Source organism: Solea senegalensis, linkage group LG11, assembly GCF_019176455.1.
Source record: "Solea senegalensis isolate Sse05_10M linkage group LG11, IFAPA_SoseM_1, whole genome shotgun sequence".
Taxonomy (NCBI): Eukaryota; Metazoa; Chordata; class Actinopteri; order Pleuronectiformes; family Soleidae; genus Solea; species Solea senegalensis.
In genome coordinates, this window is record NC_058031.1 from 13,427,669 (window position 1) to 13,449,561 (window position 21,893).

The 21,893-nt window shown below is 39.4% G+C and overlaps 1 protein-coding gene across 4 annotated transcripts in view; it reads left to right on the top strand.

The window, feature by feature from the left end:
- The first annotated feature begins 8,480 nt into the window (after window positions 1–8,480).
- clstn1 (calsyntenin 1) overlaps window positions 8,481–21,893 on the top strand; it is a 33,734-nt gene continuing 20,321 nt past the window's right edge. For 3 of the 4 annotated variants that reach the window (XM_044039095.1, XM_044039094.1, XM_044039096.1), the window contains exons 1-2: window positions 8,482–8,750; window positions 19,710–19,832. In XM_044039095.1, the coding sequence (XP_043895030.1) occupies window positions 8,669–8,750; window positions 19,710–19,832 (205 nt within the window). In that variant the 5' untranslated portion in view covers window positions 8,482–8,668. Of the gene's footprint in view, window positions 8,751–19,709; window positions 19,833–21,893 lie in introns of all 4 variants that reach the window. The other variant, XM_044039092.1, reaches the window with a different exon arrangement.

Consider the following 21,893-nt stretch of genomic DNA (forward strand, 5'->3'; position numbering starts at 1 on the left):
TGTCACCGGGTTTTCTTTTTAGTGGTTCTCCTGTCTGCAGCTCTGACCCGGTCACCTCATAAACACTGATCTCTGCAAGTAGCGCGTTAACCACGCAAAATGAGCAGCTAGGGAGTGGGATACAAATGGTGTAGTGGAGAAGTGAGTCACAACACAAGCTGTGCTCAGAGATAATGACCGATTTACTCCCTTATCGTCTCAACTAGTGTGTTTCAGTGTGAACTGCCCCTGTGGAACCAGAGGGCATTTTACCATAACCTCCAGATTTATATCATAGGACGGATTTAGCTGCTGTTTCAGGGAGGAAGGGAAGAAATAAACCTCATTAGACTTTTTTCTGATGGATGTGAGTTTAGTTGTGGAAAGATTGAAATCTGAGGGGAAAAAAAAAACATTTAATTTTATGGTTTGTTATAGTATATTCTTATTATTGAGGCGAGTGTCAGCATCTGAGCCAGTTTGCTCCTGTATGCACTGCACACGAGGTCAGAGACGATGGAGCCACACACTGGCTCCAAGCCATTTTAACTTCCTCCACTTTAATATCACCCACTCACCATATGAGCCTCCTTCAAGGGTAATGAGGGAGCAGACTGCTCACTTCCTCTCTCTGGACAGCAGGTTTTCCCATATACAAACACGATTTTAATCACAGACAGTCAACTCGGGGGTTATTACAATGTGTCTTGGGTCTGGGTTTTTTGTTATTAGCTTTATCCGGTGTGTGGGTGAACACATGAAAGTTTTTTTTTTCCAGTAATAGGCTGATGTTTGTTCAGTTAGAAGGGGATGTAGATTTGCAGAGAGAGATTTGATGTTTGCAGCAGTCGTTTCCAAACGAAATGAACTGAACAAGCACACTGCAGCAACTGCAGTGACATTCTCAGTCAATATGTGGGCAGAGGTTTGTGTAGTTACAAAAAGTTAAATAAAAAATAAAACAAATTATGTAACTGTCAGCATTTAGGTCAGTTTGATAAAGTTGTCATTTGTTACAAATTTTCATTTACAGGATTTTACATCATTTCAAATATCTATCATATAGTTATCATACAGTTTCATTTGAAGCATGTTCATGGCTGTGAGATGCTCTATTCATTTCTCAGTGAACACTAAGTAGGTGAAGTTAAAAGGAAACAAAACAAAAATGTATTTTCTACTTTGCCTGATTATATTTCTGTTCATGTAATGTACCTCTGTTTGATTCATCTGAGATAAATGTCTGACTGAGGAAATGGAAAATTGCACGTATCAATACTATTAAATAACATTTCTTGTACAATTGCAAAAATGAATCGGCGCCCAAGTATTATGATACAAACAAATCATGAGAAAAGCATCTCATTCCAGCCGTAATATAAACTAACGACCGACCAACAAGACTGGAAATCATTGTTTATACAGTAAATTCCATTAACTTATAATTTTCCCATTTCTTTTAGCTGACTTTACGCACTTTAAGCTAATATATATCTCCTTATCCTGGACTTTAGCTATTTTATCAACTTAATTAAGCAACTTTATAATGCCCTCCAGGCAGCTGTATTCCCAATTCCCCGTATGTAGAAATCAAAGATACTTAGTCAGCTATGGCTAAATGAATTGTCAACTATTCAAATTTTCATGAATTATTTTGGTTTGTGGACAAAACGAGACATTCGAGAACATAATTTCCATGATTGAAGAACACTGATCAACATTTTATGATATTTTATGACACAAACGAACTATATATAATTTTCTTGCTGCTAACTTATAGTTATTTAAATGCAAATAAATGAGGATGTCCAACAAGATGAATGTACATCTATCAGCTGCCATCCACAGGATTATTCCTAGTGTTCAAGACGGAAGAATCCAAGGAGCCATGAGAGCCTGCCTGTCACAGATGAATGATTGGACTCGGTGTGACAGCCGCGTCAGTACCCCCTCCCTAAACTTTGAGGCAATAAAGCCAAGGAGGTCAGAGTATGACACCATGTTTGACCCCCAGCATGAAACCTCCGCATGGCATGTCAGAGGTGACCTTCTGTGGGAGTCAGAGGTCAAGGTCTTAAAACAAGAACCCCAATATCATGGAACCCACGGCAACCTGATGCCCATCTGGAAGAATCCACCACATATGGGGGTAAGAAAAGAAATAAATGTTTCAATTAATAAATTGTGATTTTATAACTCATGTCTGACGCATGTATTCATCATCTGGTTGATGATTGATGAATGTAAATTAAATCAAGCATCAGATATCATTGACACATTTAACAACTTTCAACCAAGAGCCAATAACAATAATAATCTGACAATTTATCATAATAAATGACTAATTTGAAAGTGTTTTATTGTGATATCCTTTTGTGGACATATATTGTCCTGCTCCACATGACAGTCATGCATATGGATGTGCATGAAGGTGCCGAGTGAAGGCTTAATCGGCAGAGTTGTGGAGCCCTATAGAGAGAACTGGACTATTCAGTGAGGTTATTAAGCCTCCATCTGCCAGATTCCTTCTCACTCTTGCCTTGTGTTTTAGTGTCCTGGTCCTACATCACTAACAATGGGGGCTGGACAGCTAAAACTCCAGGCTGTTGTCAACCAGGAGGGCCATAGAATACACAGAGGCTAATTCACATGCTAGACAGTGATATAAAATATCAGTTACATTTATTGTCAGGTCCAAATAATTAAGAAAAAAAAAAAACAGACATAAAATTATTTCGGACGTCAGCCATAAAAGTCTGAACTCCCATTTTGAAGCCACAGAATTTGCGATCTGGCATGTGACACGTTGACATTTTGAAACTGAAAAGTTCAGACGTGTCAGCCGGCTACCAGACAAAACCAGCCATCAGTCACACTGATTACAAAACTGCTTCATCAAATGAATATCTGCCCAAAGATTGTAGGTTAAACTGTTAAAAAACTTAATGAATGACATGTTGCCTCTGACTCTGACCATGTCCTGAACCATGAATACAGACTATGGCCGTCCGGCCGGATGTACAGGGATCCACAGTTTAATGAGGTTTGACTGAAAAACGCCTTTGTACACCAGTCAGTCTTAAAACTATGTATGGAACTTTGAGGAGCCTTAAACATCATCTTGTAATGTGCATATTTGTGTCTGTGGTTGGTATATAATGTAATGTTTAATGTAGTTTTTTTCTTTTGTGCAAACTGCAAAGACGTGGTGATGCAAGACACATTTCAGACATGTTCAGACAATAAATCGTATCGTACGTCCACTCATATGTGTTGTGCTTGTCTATTTTTCTCTAAATGAGAGCATCATCCTCCATCTCCTACTGCTTTGAAGAAGATCCAAGACAAGCAAATAAAACCATTAGGAAACGGTTTACTGGAAAGTATCTTGTAGACTCCCATTCAAACGGACTGTTTTTTTATGTCTATGAGTTGGTTTAACAACAGCAAAGCCACTTTATTATTTAGCTGAATGTATGCATGAAGTTTCACAGTAAAGCTTTAAAAGTGCAAAATATTATTGCCGTGGGTGAGAATGTATTTCATTTTTAAAATGGGGCCTTTGATTTAACCAGTTTGGGAAATGGATCACAGCTACATCAGAGAGCAACAGCTTCTTTCATGAACCAACAAGGATTCTACCAAGCGTCAATATGGAAATTAAACATTTCCTGAGGGGAACTGCAGAAGCTTGTCTGGTTTACTGATATACTCGCGTCTGATAAATAGAGTGGCATCAGTTTAAGAAAAGACAACTGACACTGTGTTTTTTTCCTCCAGGTTGTTGCTAGTGAGAGTGTGTGCAGAGGATGAACTGCAGTGGTTAATAAATGACCATGAGAGACAGTCCAGGACGGAAGACGAATGAGGGCAACTTATGCAGAAAGAATCCAATCACCGAGGGTGAGCTCCCAATGTTCCCTGTGGAGAATGAATCATAGAGTAAAGGTGCAGAGCTTTAACATGCTGCCCAACTGCAGCACACACACACACACACACACACACAGGCCCACTGGCTTTAGTAATCACCTGTGAAAAAATGTGATAACATCCAGAACCTGAGAGTGAGTGAGATTTAATTTCCCTGCACCCAAGGATTTTTAAAATGAATTAATGAGCAAAGTCAAAGAGACACAAATACTGCAGCAGAGGGAAAAAAATCTATAAAATCAATCTTTTACTCAAACAAACAAAAAAGTTCTCTAAAAAAATTAAGAATCATGATTCCGGTTTTGTAGTGTGTACTTTTGGTTATCAGATGAAGAATTGGAGTGTGAATAAAGATGAAGGCGGGTTGAAATGCAGAGCTATAATCCTCTGAAATAACTTTTCTGAGCTCTTCCTTTGGGCCAATATAATACTGTGACACCTTGAATTATGCAGCTCATTTGTGAGAGAAAGAGAGCGAGTGTGTGTGTGTTCTTACATGGGTATCTTTGTGAGGACCAAAAATACTTGGAAACCTAAGGAAGTCAGGACAGTTTGACTGCTCCTCACCTTCTGTCACCCCTTAAACTGACTTTTTGGGGGTTAAGACCTGATTTTAGGGTTAGGGTCAGAAATGGGTTTAAACAAATAATTTACTTATTTCCATTTAGCTTTGTATTATTAGAATAGGGGTAGTATTTTTGAAAAATTGTGCTTCCCAACCTCAGTTTCCCCTGAGTCGAGAAATATCTTCATTCTTTTCTTTGTTGATTATGTTACAGTCAATTCTAGCAACATAATCTATTTGAATAAGTTTTTTCAGAATAAAAGCTCTGAACTCAATATGAAATTTGAATTTGTTTTGTGAAGATAAGCAGATTACATTTGTTAAATCATCTGCCATACCTCTGATGCCCACGGGCCATCAATTGCTGACCACTGCGCTAGGGGATGCATTATGTCTATGATTATCCTCACTGTGAATGCTGTGTAAACATGTGTGTGTGTTTGAGAGAGGGACATCAATAAACAATAATTATTTGTCGGTACACATCATCACACAAATCACATGGAGCGGTGCCATTATGAAAAGCTTGGGGCTCTCAAAAACAAACCACCCCCTGAGCAATTAGTGGAATAGAGAACGGAGCCCCTGCCTGTTCAGGAAAATGAAAACCAAACCTCTGCAGTGATTAATAACACATGCAACACAACAGTCTAGACTAAAAAACATTTAGTATTGGCATTTAGCATTTAATGGTCATGGCCACTTTGATGCCCCTGATAGAGTCTTTTCCTCGCTCTGTGTGCTGCCACCCACCGTGACTGCAGCCCTCAGTGTAACAACTAACAACATCATTCCTAAAGGCAGTGACTGATGATGTCCACCGCCCAGGATTATCCACCCTCTGTCTTTTCTGGATTATAACAGAGGCAGAGTGATGGTGGAAGGATTTTGAATAATGTGAGTTACTATGAGGCATTTAGGAGCCTCCACCATCATCTCATGTGGTGGATCTAATCCTCACACATCCTTGTCTGGAGGCTCAAGCTCAGTTGGACGACAAAGACAGCTTGAGACAGGATGATGCAGTGAAACATTCATATCTAGCCTATTTTGTTAGATTATTTCTGAAAGCGTGTGGAGTTTGCATGTTCTCCCCATGTGTGTGTGGGTTTTCTCTGGCTTCTATGGCTTCCTCCCATTGTGGGTTAGGTAGATTGGACACTAAATTGACAATAATAGGTGTGGGTGTGCGAGTGGATGGTTGCTTGTCTTTAAATGTGTCCCTTTGATGGACAGGCGACCTGTCCAGTGTGTACCCCGCCTTTCGCCCTATGTCAGCTGAGATTGGCACAGCAACCCCCACGATGTAGAGGATAAAGCGGGAGAAGGTGGATGGAACTAGAATATATTGGCATTTTGAATGTGTTGTCTAAATGAGTCGTTTAGTGTGTAAAAGTATTAAAAACAAGCAAAACTGATTTGTCTGACTGAAACAGCCAAAAAATTTGATAAAAACTGGAACTACCACATTTTTAATTAATGGATGATTTAAGTGATTAAACATCATTATAAATGATTGCAATTGCAGATCTTAATCCAAATTAAATTAAATTAAATCAACTGTATATCATAATATGATATACAACATATATATTTTTTTTTTAATATCTAGCTATGAATATCTTAAAGGCCCATCAATTACTTTCATAGTTGTAGTATAAGCTGTTTTTTTTATTTTTTCTGTATAAGTTTCCAATGAAAATATACATTACTTATACAACTTCAGTATGAGTTACAGGATGTAAAAAGAAAAACAAGAGGTGAGAGACAGAGATGTCAGTAGCATTCAACTCTCCGTCTGTCACTTCCCACCACACAATTTAGTACAATATAATTGGAATAACCTTTTTTCCAAGACAGACTATCTTTTATTTGCTGATATTCCACTCTGTGTTCCGCCCTTAATTGCGTGGTGTTCAAAGTGTTGCAACAACGTGTTTAGGACTTGAAGACTGGAATTAACTTCTACGACTGTTTGTGAATGACAAAGTAAATCCAACAACAATGCATTCACAGCAGACGACAAGCCATCAGCACTCATGTTTATCCTTAAAGAGAGCCGATGGCACTCGCATCAGTGGATGTGATGTTCTGGAGGAGGAAGTAACACCTTTCTGAACATTCACTGACGTCTCACACCCATCCACCGAGCAAGCCCTCCTACTGCCGCCCATTGTGTCCCAGAGGAATGATAATCAGGGTGTTGGACATCAGCAAGGGAGGGGGGAAGCTTCCACTTTCTCTTGGCCACTTCATGTGCTGCCAAACAGAAGACAAACAGGCATTGTGCTGCAGCTCAGCTGCCCTGACTGTCCCTGTTTATAGACCCATCACTTAATTGTGGCCTCACACAACTGTGTCCTTTCAAAGCTGCTTCTCTAAGATAATTACCACAATTCAGGCTGCGCCGATGTCTAATGGCTGACTTTCATTCTCACCACTTTGACATGTGTCTTTAGTGTTGTCATCTTATTTATTTATTTAGGGTATCACACAAAATAAAATGTATGCATGTTTTCCTTTTTCAAAACTTTACTCACAATGGAGACTTCCCATTATGGTTTGGTTTTTTGGTTAACCTTTGCATTTGTAAGAAAACACATTGTGTCTGAATTTGCACAAGCAGCAGCCATGATGCAAAAAAAGGGAGGAAAAACCTTGTAGATGCTCATAAGTGCGTCTCTGATTGCAGCACGTTCTCCTCTCCTCAGGGGTGCTATCTATGTCTGAGCGTGTTGATTAGATATCAGCCCACACCCACATTTGTAATTCGAGGCCTTGGTATTGTCACATTTCCATGCACTTATTTGTTTATTTTCTGCAGGGTGTTAATTTATAACTGTTAAATATAATGCTCGTTTGTAGTGAATATTGCACAAGGCTCATTTACTGCTCAGCCAAATTAAACTCTGGGCAAAATTAAAGCCTGGTTGTGTATTGGATTAAAAGTTTCCATCTCCACTTGTTTGGCTACAGCAGCGCATTAGCAGTTTTCACACTTTTTTGTTAACATTCATCACAGTCTGGATAATTCATGTTGTCATGTTGGTTATGCAGCCTGTGATGCTGAGGGCCATCTCTGGTCGTCCTGTAAAATAACTGTGGAGACCTGATAAAACATCTCATTTTGGTCCAACAACTATTGATGACACCCACAGATTGATCAAAATTGAATAATTAAATTATACATTTGCTACGGTTTCTAGGTACACAAACTCTTTGGAGAGCCTCTCGACTCCGGTGTTGTATTTAATTCCACATGATTAAAATAACTATTATCCTCACAAGCCCATGTGTAACACAAGAAGCAGAAGAAGTTTAGCCCCCACCATCACTCTTTAATTTTGTCGTCTGTGCTAAACAAGCTGCATGCTCCCACAATAACAGTACTGACGTCACTGGCCACCCTTGGACACATGCTGCCTTCACGGTCTCCTCTGAAAATCTGGATTTTGAGTACCTGCCATGAAGCGGTCAGAGCTGGGAAGAAACAGGCCTAACTATGGTTGGTATAATCCAGTTTAGAAAATGCAGAACTAGTTTAGTTTACCCACAAAGTGGTAGAAAATGGATGAATGGATGGACAACATCCTTACAGACAGTCCTAAAAGTATTCTAAAAAAAAAAAAAGCTGCATAGGAGCCAAGGTTTTTTTTTATGTCTAACTGTAATCTGATCCACCTGCTTTGTAAACTTTTCCTTTCCTTTGTGTTTCCTTGTGTCCCAGATGTCCTGCATTGTTTTACAGGAGATTTCAGTGGAAAAAAAGGTCTTCGGTATCAAAAGCAGCATGGAAGTTGATATTGCATTTTGTTCCAAAAAATAAATTAATCTATTAAATATATTAATCTTCTTATGTAATTACTAATTTTTTGCTTGGTCTGTTTCTGCCCTGGCTCCCATACCAACACCACTTGAGCAGAAAGAAGCTCTCGCTTTCAGTGCAACCTAAATCTCCGACAGTCCTTGAACGCGCCGGGCCATACTCACGCAGAGGAGCGCTGATTGAAGCGGAGAGAGAGCAGCAGAGCGGCGGCGGCGACGACGGCCATCTTAGAGCTACCGTGGTAACCGACACTCATCTTCTGGATTTTATTTTTCTTGTTGAGAAAAACACTCCGCCTGACTGACGGGGGAAGAAGGAGAAGAAGACCGTATTTTTTTTAAGTCGCTGCGGTTTGACTCGAATTCGGGATGCGGTTCCGAGGGAATACGCGATTTGCATCCGCTGTCGGACTGGTCCTCGGACTATTATGTGCGGTGGAGGCAGCTAAAGGTAACTAAGCTGGGATTTACTGTACATCCCTGGCGTGTTTTTGTCACGCAGCTTCTATGTGCATTGTGGTGTGCGGTTGTACTGAGTCCTCTTTATCTTGGCGGAGGTTAGAAGATAGAACGTTAGTGAGAATGTGCGGGTTCACAGTGATGCGTGTTCACTAACCTGTTCTGGGATGGTTCAGCTCCGCAGCAGACGCAGCAGCCGAGGGATGATGGAAGTACCCCGCCGGTAGCAAGTGCATTCATCCCGAGATAGTGCGTCAATCTTAACCTCTGTCAATCCAGAATCAAACATTATATCACATACACATAGGTAATCCAAGAGTAAAAAAATACACCCTAATACATGTATTGTACTTTAAAGATAACGTTAAGGCCACGAATCGACCCCCTTCTATCATGTTCTGCAGTTAAGTCTATTTTTAGGTTCAAGTCCCCCTTTAAAAAATAAATAAATAAATCAAACGCACACATTTGCGTTGTTTGTTGTCCTATTTTGTGTCAACTTGCGCATGTATTGCGCTTCTTCTTTTTTATCTACCAAAGGGCAGTTAAGCACGTTTTTATATAGGCGAGTGATTAGATGTTTCATTTATTTTAAATGCAGAATGAATGCAGCCAAGGTTTATTTCCCCACAAGTATTCCTAATGCTTGGTTTGGCATCGTTGTGTTCTCATCAGGATGGAGCTTGGTTGGCTACGCATTGCAGATCCTCTTCACATCCTCGTGTTTTATCTATGGATTTAACATTTCAATGTGCAGTGATTACGTCTCATATAAACCTTTATAATACATATAAATATATAGATCTAGATACATATTATACGTGTGTGTATGTGTATACATATATCTATATATATGTATATATATATATAAATGGGGGCTATGAGCTCTTCATTTGCAATGTCACTGATGGACACCATGCCTCCTTTATCTGCTGCAGGCAGCAGAGTAGGGCGGACCACCTCCACCTCTCTGCTCACATGAATCCTCTCTTTACTGTCAGAATCTTCACACTGTGTTTTTAGGTTATACTCAGTCCAATGACTGCCTGATCCCCAGACAGGGCGTGTGTGTGTGCATGTGTGTTTGTGTGTGTGAAGGCAGGTGCATATTATTAGTCAGTGTGGCCATATCAGCATGCCTGGGCAGCCACCAATGCTGGAGGCCATTGTGAGCTGTTTTCTTCTGTATGTTACACCCATTTTTGTTCTCTATGAACAGAATAAAGACCATTAAAGGGACGTTTGATCCTACGAAAATCAGCACAGGGGCTTTTAGTCCGGCCATATTTTACTCCTGTTGCCATGTCGAGCAGCTGAGTATGCACAGCACTGCCAGGCAGTAACTTAATTTCTCTTTTTTCATCAATCAAACGGAAAAGGTTGAAAGCAGTTCGTCCCAGGTAGTGTGTAACTGAGGTTGTTCTAATGTGTTTGTAAAACACACCTGTTGGCTTTCCAGTCCTTATCAGTAAAGGAGGCCTGTGAAATCACCATCTTGGTGAAGGCATATCATTGAATGACCAAAGGTCACTTCTGTATTTCATGAGCTGCCTCTTGTCACCTGCAGTCCAGCTTTGTGTTTTCATGACTGTTGCTGTTGATACATTTTTAAAGTGTCAGAGTGTCATGTCATAGTGTTTCTTCTCCCTGAATCATGTGGTCTCAATCTTCTGAAAACGATTTGATGTTGTCACTTCAGAAACAGGCTGAATTTGTTTTGGCTCATTCAGGATTCATTCAATAATCTATAGAAAAAAACATGTCTTGATACAAGAGGTGTTTCTAAGATGCATCGCAATGCGGAGACGGACGATTCTGCATCGATGCAGTGACGGAACAAAATCGATTATAGCCACGTAACGTTGCTTGTTGATGTTCCCATCTGCTAGAAGCTGCAGCTCGACTGCTGAGACATTAGTTTTAGTTTTGGATGTGAAACGTTTCAATTTCGTTGGTAAAGAAGTGTTTAAATTCATATTTAATTTCATATTTTTACATATCAACTGATGAAAAAATAGCAAATAGAGTAGTAGATAATTTAGGATACGATGCATCATGTTGTCAAATCAAATTTAATTGTTATTATACAATTGTTATCGAATTGTGAGACCAGTGAAGAGACACAGTCCTATTTGATATACTTCACAATTCATACCCACACAGTATTTGATAAATAAACAATGACAATACCACTAAGGAATCATAAGTGTGTGTCTTATGTAGCAGGCCTGTTGAAGAAGCCTCGACATGTTTTAGGTTTTGAACACCCTGTTGTCTTTAGCAAGACACCATAACAGACTTGTTTTCCATCTCTAACCCATGTGATCTGTTACCATGAGCAGCTGCTGTGTGTCTATATGGTCGGGAGTTAAATGTTAGGTCTACTTGAAATACACAAGGTTCTCCAGTGCTGGGCACCCAAGGATAGACAAAGGAAATGCTGCCTGACGGGAAGTTTCTTGGCTCATTCATCATCAAATTAATTAATTCTAGTTGAACAAATTGGATTTGTGTCCTGCTTTGTATGGTACCATGGACTTAACATATATGTAGTCCTCACATGGCTGGAATAAAATAATACAGGTCTAGTGTTTTAATTCCAAGTCTCTTCATTTATTGTAGTCGCCCGCCATTCATCCATATAAAATTGCTGTTAGTTAATAGTCATGCTGTTATTGCATCACGTCAGTAGTTTTTCTTTTTGAAGTAGATTTTATTGTGCTGGTGAACCCCTGAGGTTCTTCCCTGATGACAACATTATTAAATCACTCAGTAATTGAGATGACTCTGGGGAAATAAATATGCTTACAGTTTGTATTTACTGTTGCTTTAAACTTTCAAGCAACCACCAATCTGGGTGACATGTGTTGTTCTGCTCTGTTATGGCAAACAGACACTATATGCATGCACAGTCACAACTTTAGTTGCACCGTTAACCATGATTTAATCTAGAAATAACATTAACTGGTTAAAAATGTGGTAGCCAAAGAATAGTAATTTGGTGAAATTGGTGAACTGCTTTTGTTTGATGTGTTTTTATTTGAGCCTACCTATTATCCGCTGGCAAAATTAAACATAATATGACACTGGTGTCAGTGTGTGGTTTTGATTGATATGATAATTTTTATTATGTACAGTGATCTACTTCACTGTTTGACTCCATCACTGATTGAACGCACATGAAACTCTAGGAGCGCGTGAAAACACATATGCTCAGACATCATTGTCTGTACTTGTAGATTTGTCTCAGTGCAGGGAATCTGGAGGAAGAAACCTCTTAACAACATTATACCAGACTGATTTCCTAAGTGTTTTATAAATGGCTGCTTGGTGGCACTATAATCACTTGCTATTTGAGTGATGGACTAAATTTACATCACATTTCATTTAAATTTGTTTTCTGTTTGTTGAGGTTACGCTGTCAAAGTGACTACTTCTGTGGAGTAGAAGCACCATTATGAAACATTTTACCGTGTGTTTCCTTCACTAACAGTTTTCTTGTCCTAGACACAGGCCCTGTTCCTACACGTTAACTCTTACATGTTTTCAGTATTTATTCAGCGCTTCTGCAGAGGAACAAAGGGCTTTTAGACCACGACATTGAGGTCGGGATCTTGACTAAGCATGTCACAATGTGGTCACTGTTCAAAGAATCGCGTCTCAAGCCTCTCAAGAATGTCTACATGAGATAATCCCCAGAATGTGCTAAGTTGTTGGAAGTATTTTGATTTGGTAAAATGTTACTTTGTCCTGGAAAGACAGGCCATGAGAGTTCTGGACTAAATTTGGGTCGGCTATCTCAACTATCTCCCATTGGTGCCTTCGTCAGCTGAATGCAGTCAGTGAACTGTAACGAATGGGTCATTCAGTTGTGAATATTAAGTTGAATTTGTGTCAGCCACTAGAGTCCCTGTTCTAAATGTTTTAAATCCACAAAGCCTCAACTATGAATGATGAGTTTAGGTTTTCTTTGAAATGTCAGTATTTAAGTTTTTTTTTTTTTATAAAACAACTACCAAAGGCATACAGGTTTTAATTTAATTTCTGAAGTTTATCCGGTTGTGTTGACCCCTCCCTTCCATCCCATCACATCTAGCAGATAAACTGGCACTGCAGAGTTATTCACTGTTAGGGTGTGTTAACATTAAGATTCAGATTCCGTGGGAAACAGGTAACCAGAGTGCACATTACCTGCCACAGTTCATCTTCAGCCGTGCGCCTGTGCAGACCTGCGGCCGTCTCATTCTCACTACTTCACTCTCACTGGCCCTTTTGTGTCGTTTACACTGAGAGGTGATTGAGTTGCATTCAGGGCTCTGCAGCTCCCAACCCCCTCTTCAGTGCAGCGCTACGGTCATCCAGGGTGTGTTCGCTCTCTTTGCGTAGCAGACAAACAAATGTTGTTGCCTGGCAGGGAAACTGAGAGACTCTCCTGTGTGAGCGGGGTGTTTGGGGAGTAAGGGGCCCTTAAGGTCTGGGCTTCCTTTCAGATTTTTTAAGTCTTGCAAGAACAGTCCCCAGTCTGTGATACGGGTGGCTTGCGTCAACAAGCTCAGAGGCTTGAGAGGCAAAAATAAACAGAGGAGTGTGCCCACTGTCAGAGTGTTAGCAAATTGTATGTTGATGATTCTTGGTCCATGGACTTAAAAGTCACTAGCATAAATGTTGTCAATAGGGCTGTCACTTTTTTAAAACTCATGTTTGAACAAATATCAAAGTATTCTGTTGAAGATATCAGTGTAGGCCGTATGGTAAATTACCTCAGATTGTCTGATGTGCTTCTAGGCTGTATATTTTAAGACTGAAAGTTTCAAGTTCGAACTAACCCCACCAAGTCTAAGTAGGTATCGGATTGTTGGATAAAAGTGTCAACCCTAAGTGTCAGTGACTCAAATCTGCATACATTATATACCTGTATATTATGGCGTATTTCCAGTGGCCGGCAGTCTGACCAATCAACGCATAGTACCGACTCAGTACGCTAAAAAAAGTACCTGGTACCAGGTACTATTTTTACTATGCTAGTGGAAACGTTACTTAAACCGTGGCGTGGCGTGGTGAGGCGAGGCGAGTAGACGCACCATTAGTGTCCAACTTCCCTGAAGTTTGGGCTTGTAACCGGAGGGTTGCTGGTTCAAATCCAGGTATGCATCAAGGGTTGGGTGCCCCTGAGCAAGGCACCCAATTATCCATTGCTCCCCCCTGGTGTTCACTACTGGTTTGTAAAAGCATAGGTTAAATGCAGAGGTCAAATTCACTATCACTAATTGGTGTGTGTGCAAAAATATCTTGAAATGTCTCCCACATACTTGTGTTTTTACAGGTGGTGTGTTTGCATATTTTACACAGTTACAGCTGTTCACATTTCCCAAACTTTTGTGTCATCTCCTTAGAAACAGCTATCAGCAGCTATCAGCAACCACAGACACTCCCTTCTCTTCTCTTCAGTGTATTGCTGCAACTGATGGGACCAATACTGTATGAATAACAACCTGGCAACAGAGAAGCTTTATTTAGTCTCCTGTAGTAATAAGACAGGCTGCACACTCTGCTTGTAGACTGTGCTGCCACTAATGCAGCCTGTGATTGGCATGTTTGGCCAGTAAATTCAATGTATTCATAATTGTGTCTAATTTAACATTTTCAACAAATCTGAGCCTGTATTGTTACTTGGGGCTTAGTCTATAATTTACAATATATAACCTCTTTTTACTTTCTGTAGGTCTACCTTTTGTTGATGTACAGGTATTCTCTGATTGTAGTATTATTGAGGCAAACCATGACTAAAAATGAAGGCTTGAAGGCATCATATGTGAAATATGAGCTGAGTCAATGAAGCAGAGCCTGACAACGCGTCACAGTCGTGACACTTGGCTGCAACATCATTATTACACAACAAGCCCTCAGAGGTTCCTAGCCTTCTTCTTATAATTACTGACTGATCATCTGCTGCAGTTATGATGCTACAATCTAGACAGCTGTGCTGGTTCTCTGCTTTATGCACTTGGTCAGACCGGACACATATTTTAAATTGATGTTCAGGTTTGGTGTGATCACATTGATAAGGGATAGTCTGTGTTGTAATAGATGATAATTTGAACATGTTGTAGCTTACATTTACTACATTGGATGCAAAACTCAGAATTATTACTTTCTCTTGCAGGAAATCTCTACTTAGGTGTCATATTTCTTTGTTTATCCCATTTAAAATTAGTGAAAGTTATAGTCTATAGCCTATTTTAAGTTTTTGGCAAGAATATGATAGAGAACATAGAACAGCAGTGGTATGGAGGGATAGAGCCGTATACAGGTGTCCTGTTGAATGTCAGGATTATCATGGTCCATTGTAGCCCTAACATTCTTACAGAAAGCATTTCATTATATTAACAGGTGAATCGTTATAGCTTAGGCTTCAATAAAAAGCTTGGCAGTCATAAATGGGATTTGTCTTTGTGCCTCTGTCAATGGCCATTATAATCGTATTTCCACCGAAAGGTTTGGTTTGGTACATCTGGTTTTGCATTTGCATTACGAGTAATACCTGTCTAGCTCCACCCACGACAGTCAGCTGATTGGGAGACAGAAAAACGCCACTTCCTTCCAATCGGTGTAAATATCCCATGGAAGTCAAAGAAAATGCCTATTCTAATACAAATGTTGATGTCTTGTTGAGACAAACAGCCACAACCCAAGCAGGAAAAAAAAGGTGCTGGATATCCTCCATTCTTGTCTGTTGTGTTCTATGTCATTGTACCAGTACAAAGCCACGCTATGTGGCCATTGGGCACAGCCCACACCCCATCTACCAAGTAATGGTACCGTACTGTACTATGATGGAAACACAGCATATGTTATCCTGTTCTTTGGGGCTCAGAGTGGACAACAAATGGTTAAACATTAATGAAGGCTCATCTTGTTGTTAAAAATAGTACATATTCCTCCACATAGAAATGGACTGAATGAGTGCATGAATGCGGATAATTGAAATGGAGAAAGCTTTTACCTATACATTCTCATATTTACATTGCAGTGTGTTTGATGTAATAATGATCTTGACAGTATCTTTTTTTTTTAATATCTATAAATGTCTTAATTGTCAAACCAATATTTCATAACACTGAGAGATCTGCAGCAATATTCACCCAGTGCTTGATTTAGAAAAATGCCAAAGAAGTGGGCAGAGATGTAAGTGAGAGAGAAAAGGAGAAAGCACAGTGTGGGTGTGTGGACTGGTATTGAAAAAGGCTTTGGATAAAAGTGTCTGCTAAATGACATGTAATGTTCACCTGTGTCAGCAGACGGCTGCATTTCGATGTTGCTTCTTCTCAGAGTTATCCCACTCTGTAGGACATCTGAAAACATCCAAAAGTGGATTCCAGCCAAACATCACTTGTGTAACTTTAGTTTCTTGCTCTTCATTAGTACTTGGCAGGCTTTGTTTGATGTCCTGTTTGTACTTGACCTTGCCAGTGAATAAAATGGATGCATTCCATTATGGGATGAAATGGTATTGGCTTGATTTGCTGCACAACAGGATTGCTGTCTCCAGTGACCCTGTCTCTGCACACATAAGGTTTCATGTGTGTTTGTCATTTTACAGAGGCAATGTCATTTGTCAGATTAGAGTTAGATTTATAAATGTTTTGGTATTGGATTCCATATATTGTAGGGTTGGCCTGCTGCTGTATTTTTTGGGTTATTTTTGGCATATGATGACATTGCAAGGTTAAAAATGATTTAGCGTCAGTGCAATATCAGCCCATAATATATGTGTTTAGAAACTCCCCACACTGAATTGATATGTGTGGCTAGAAATATAACAGAGGGTCACTGGTGTCCAATTTTGTCCTCCGCCTCAGCCCCACAGTACAGTACAGTATAGTGTTATAGTAAAAAAAAAAGATTTTCAGTGGCAGTTTTAAGGGAAGTAGTTTCTTGGATCATTATTTTTGTATTCGACTACCTTAAAAGTATGCAGAATGTTTTTTTTCATTCCACTTGGGTATTTGTATCAGGCCATTTTTACCTTTTTTGACACATTATTATTATTATTAGAACATTTAGTCAACACTACAGTTAATATACAACACATTGTGCTTCCCCAGCATCCTCTACTGTATGTTAGAGATTTCTTTATCAGTTTCTTTGAAGTGAGGTAATGGCTGAGTCTGTAGAATATAATCAGACCAATGGTAAGTATGCTTTGCATGAGATGAACTACTTTCCTAATTTAGTCAAATTTAGAAAAAGGCTGTCCTTTTCCATGTGAAGCATCCTCAGTGCTACAGCAGCAGGCCCTTCTCAGACTTCTTTACTTCAAAGCCCTTTTTAAAATCTTATTCCATCCTAAATCCCAAAGCTTCCTCTCCCTTAATAATCACAGAAATCCTGCAGGTAGTATATATTATATACCATGCAATAAATCACCCAGTTTCCGTGAGCAATAGTGTCTGCGTTTATGCATATCTCTTCTTTGTTGCTCGGCCAAGCAAGTCACAGCACTGTTGTGATTGGTCTTCCCATTCAGTGCTGGCTGGCATTCAGGGAGATGAAGCTGTCTTCTCAAATGGGTCTTGTTGCCAGTTTCACAAAATGTATATCATGCTTTTGATGAAACTGTGCATTAGGGTTAATTTAATATATGGTGTGTGTGTTTGAATAGTGCCTTGATTTAATTGCTGACGCACAGTAGTCGTGTGTTTTGCATGTGAATTTGGCCTGATAGAGCATCGTCTTCACTCTACACTACACTGTATTTTATAATTATTATAATTGTATAATCTCTTTTTCCTCAGTTGATTTAAGTGCTCCTCTCAAACTGTTGTAAATTGGTCTCTTCTGTTGTTTTTAAATGCTACATCTTAGATAACAGTAAATTAAGTTAAAATAGACATTTATAGATCAGATGCAGGCCGTTTTTAACTAGGAATGATTTGACTGAAATGTTTGCCATTCAGGCCACACGGTAACTGTATGGAATTTGCGTATTCTCTCTGTGCACAAGCAGGTTTCCTTCAGGTGCTCCGGTTTCCTCCCGATGTGAATGTGAGAGTGAATGGTTGTTTGTCTGTGTGTTGGCCCTGTGATGGACTGGCAATCTGTCCAGGGTGTACCCCGCCTTTCTCTTTATTTGGCTCCACTGGCCCCACAACCCTCATGTGGAGGATAAAGAGGTAGACAATGAATGGATGTTTTTCCATGAACTGGAGGACTTTAATGTTTGCTTGATGTTGTACCATTCAGTGCTGGCCCTGATTCAGTACATCTCGATGCTGAAGGCTACTAAAATCTGAAGGACCCGACTACCCGTAACTGTGACTCTGTGGAAGCTAAAGCAGATTATCGTAGTAGTCTGTCCTGGCAATCTGTCTAAAGACATCCACTTTACTTGAGGTCACAAGATGCTGAGCGCAGACGATTTATTGAGCTTGATTAATTACAAATGACTTGCAAACACCGTAGACAAGCACTGCAGATACGGGACACAAACCAGAGATGTGAAGGAATAGGGAGGCTTTATGCAGTTTACATTACATTACATTACATGTCATTTAGACGCTTTTATCCAAAGCGACTTACAATGGAATTGAGTTTACAGCATCAGAGACGTTTACACATAATTTACTATACATATACTATTTGTTTGTCATTGCAAATCTACTAAATCAATAGACCTTTTTGACAAATGTGGTTTAAGTACATGTGCCAGGTTTGAGTCTGGCCTGAAATAGTTGTTGCATGTTCTGTATTTCTGTATCACCTCATTACTTACTTATCTCTCGTCAACTTATATTGCCATGGTAAATGTTTTAACCCAGTCATTAATTAATTTATTTTTTATTCACCCTGAAGATACTGTACCTCATTCTCAATATTGTGATGTCGATATCAAACAAATTCCATGCAAGCAGCTTTTAATTCATTTTCAGTGATCAAGTTATCACTGAGAATTACTCTAAATTATGTAGTTCTTTTTGTGTTTAGATGTTTTAATTATTAAATCTGGAGTATATTTCTTTAATTTTAAGACTTATAAGTACACAATATCAAAGTGTTTGACAAGGGCTATGTGAATATTTGAATCTAATTGCACATTGCTTTTAATGACAAATTAAGGTCAAGTAATGTCTGGTTCTTATAAAGCATGTAAGTATCTCTCAATATTTAAACAGGACAAAGAGTTTGTTCTTGGACAATGATGCCTTTCATAATATAAGTTCTGCTTAAATAGCATTGCTAAGTTTCAAATATGATTTCTTGGAGTGCGTTTAGTTGAGACCATTGCCCTGATTATAATAATCTAATCTTGAAGCACTATTGTACATTCTTGTCCTGGACTGGTGTCTGTAGATCATTTAAAAGCCAAACAGTTGGCTTACTTACTAGTCATACTTCATATGTAGCTTTGGTTCTCAGGAAATACTCCACTGCAACTCCTAAAGAAACCTCTCCTATAACTACTGGCAAATGATGACACTTTCTGAATTAATGCAGGTTGTTAACCACAGATTAATTACCACACCTGTTTCCTTTTTGGGACTCTTATTTAACTTTTGTCAGTAATATCTCCCTGCTGATTGTGATAATGCTGCAGTACAATAGATTAGTTTGATCCAAGACCCAGGTAACTGATCATCTTAATCAGTGGGGTTAAAGTGAGGGCATTAACTTATCTGCTGCACTGACTCAGTAAATTTAAAAAGAGCCTTTTGTAAATGGCTCTTGCACAAGAGTCGCAGTCAGACGCTGTAATTATAATAAAGTGGTGCTGTGCCCAAACTAAAACCATTACTATATGATTGTGTTGTGATAGACAGTGCAGACAAAGATTTTTGTTTGAAATTGCTTATTTGTTCTGATGAGAGAGGGAAAAAAAAACATTACACACATTATTTGTATAGACCTTTCTTTGATTGTAGGCACTCATGTTTTCTCTTTTTGTTTCTCACAGTGAATAAGCACAAACCATGGATTGAGACGACTTACCATGGGATCGTAACTGAAAACGATGACAAAGTGCTACTGGACCCTCCTCTGATTGCACTGGATAAGGATGCTCCTCTACGATATGCAGGTAAGAGAGGAGGTTTAATTCTGCTGCTGCTGCTGCTGCTGCTGTTCCTTGTTCCTCTAGTGTCTCAGTCTCACTAAACATAATATTTTGCATCTCTCATTTGACATTAAAGTAAGGAGACTAAACACACAAATAAGACTTTACATTAAAGCGTAGGGATAGAGAAAATCAAAGACTTTACTTGTGGCTAATACCAATATAATATCATTGTATTCCCACTGTCTTTTACCTCTTTTAAACATCTTAGCTGTTAATAATAATTTATTGGTGATGCACTTACTACCACACTATTAATTGCCATTTGCTCCAACTGAGTAAAAGACATTTGTAGATACATCTCATATGACGGTAGGTAGCGAACATCGCTCTTTACAGCATGCTTTCTGTGCTCTGTGAAGCATTTATGCTGCAAATAGGGTTTACAGATCATATTGGATTTTACGTTTATATTTTGCCGATGTCCAATTAAGCAATTTTGGCCAGTATCGGACCGATACCGATTGTATTGGCTCATACCCAATCTTCAGTAATGAAGAATGCAAGCTTATATATATTCTTTTTTGTTTGCTAAAGTGTTATTTTTCAACTGAACTAGTTATTTGTGAAAATTAAAAAAAAAAAACACTTAATAATTTTGCCATTGTGGAGGCTCAATATAGATTAAAAGATCACTGGTTCAGTTCTCAATGTTGGATAATTGGTTTATGAACACTTGGTCGCAGACTTGGTGGCTTGTTGGCATTCTCCACATGTAATTATTATGACATGTCTGTTATTCTGACACACAGCTGGCTTCCATATACACTAGACTCGCCCTTTTGATATTCAGATCAAAATTCTCTTTCATGTTATTTTCCCTCCCAGTGGTGAAGCACAATTAGTGTGCTTTATGTACCAAGGCAGCGTTGGCTCTGGGGCTTTTTAATCACATCAGGATTGACTTTGGCAAGAATTCAAAACACCACAGCAGTGGAAATTATTTCACATCACATGACCTGTGCGATCTTTTGTCTGCTGTGCTCTTCACACTCAGTAGTCTCACTCCATTTGAAATAGCCTTCTTTTAAAAGAAAAATGCTAGATAACATCTCTGTGCCAGTCATAGGCAAAGCCAAATGTAATATTCTTCACAAAGATGTGGGAAATAAAATGTGATGGCTCCCGAGAGCGACTGCCGATCATGTGCTGATTATGGGTGATTGGTCGCGGCTTGCAAAACTCATTAGCAATCGGATTATCGGGCTGTAAGTTTGTGAACTGCGATGATTTTGTCAAGGCTTTTAATAATATTCCCACCACACAAAGTTTGTCTCCTCTCACAGTAAATTAGCACTGAATACAGAGCCTGTCTCTTTTGTTTCAGCCTTTTTGATGAGCTTGAGTTGTGTAAATGGACCGTGTGTCCTTGTGAAGTCGCTCTCAGGAGCGAGCAATCTGGCCTCACGTGTCAGGAGGGCTGACCAGCCCGGCTGTGTAAGCCTCCTTCTAGCTGGCCCCAACTGTGCATACAAACAGGGTTCATTGTAAAGCTGACCCAAAGGCCGTCCAAATGCCCAATCATTGGCTCTTCAGTCAGATCGGTGAATAGGTGAATGTTAGGCATGGACAAGAAGCCTCTGTCTGCAGTCAGAGCTTTTACATGACTGCAGAAATAACTGAGTTATTGTGTAAATATGACTAAAACCAGGGTTTCAAAATATATATTAACAAGAGTCTGACTGAAATTGTATTAAATGGAATTTCTCAGTGTTGAACTAATGCCACTTTTCCACTACATGGTCCCAGCACCCAGCACGGCTCGTCTCAGCACAGCATGTTTATTTTGCTTTTCCATTGCAATTGTACCGTACCGATTGTTCTGATGAGGTTCCAAGTGAGCTGAGCCGATACTATGCGTGACATGGTCAGACTGCTGGCCACTGTTTGGTCAGAGTGCCGCCACTGGAAGAGGCATGAGCAAGACGTCAGACACAAGAATCAAACCAAACAATGCTGAACTATAGATCAATTAAAAATACTTCAAAATCCTGAAAACTTGTGTTTATCTCCAACATTTCATTT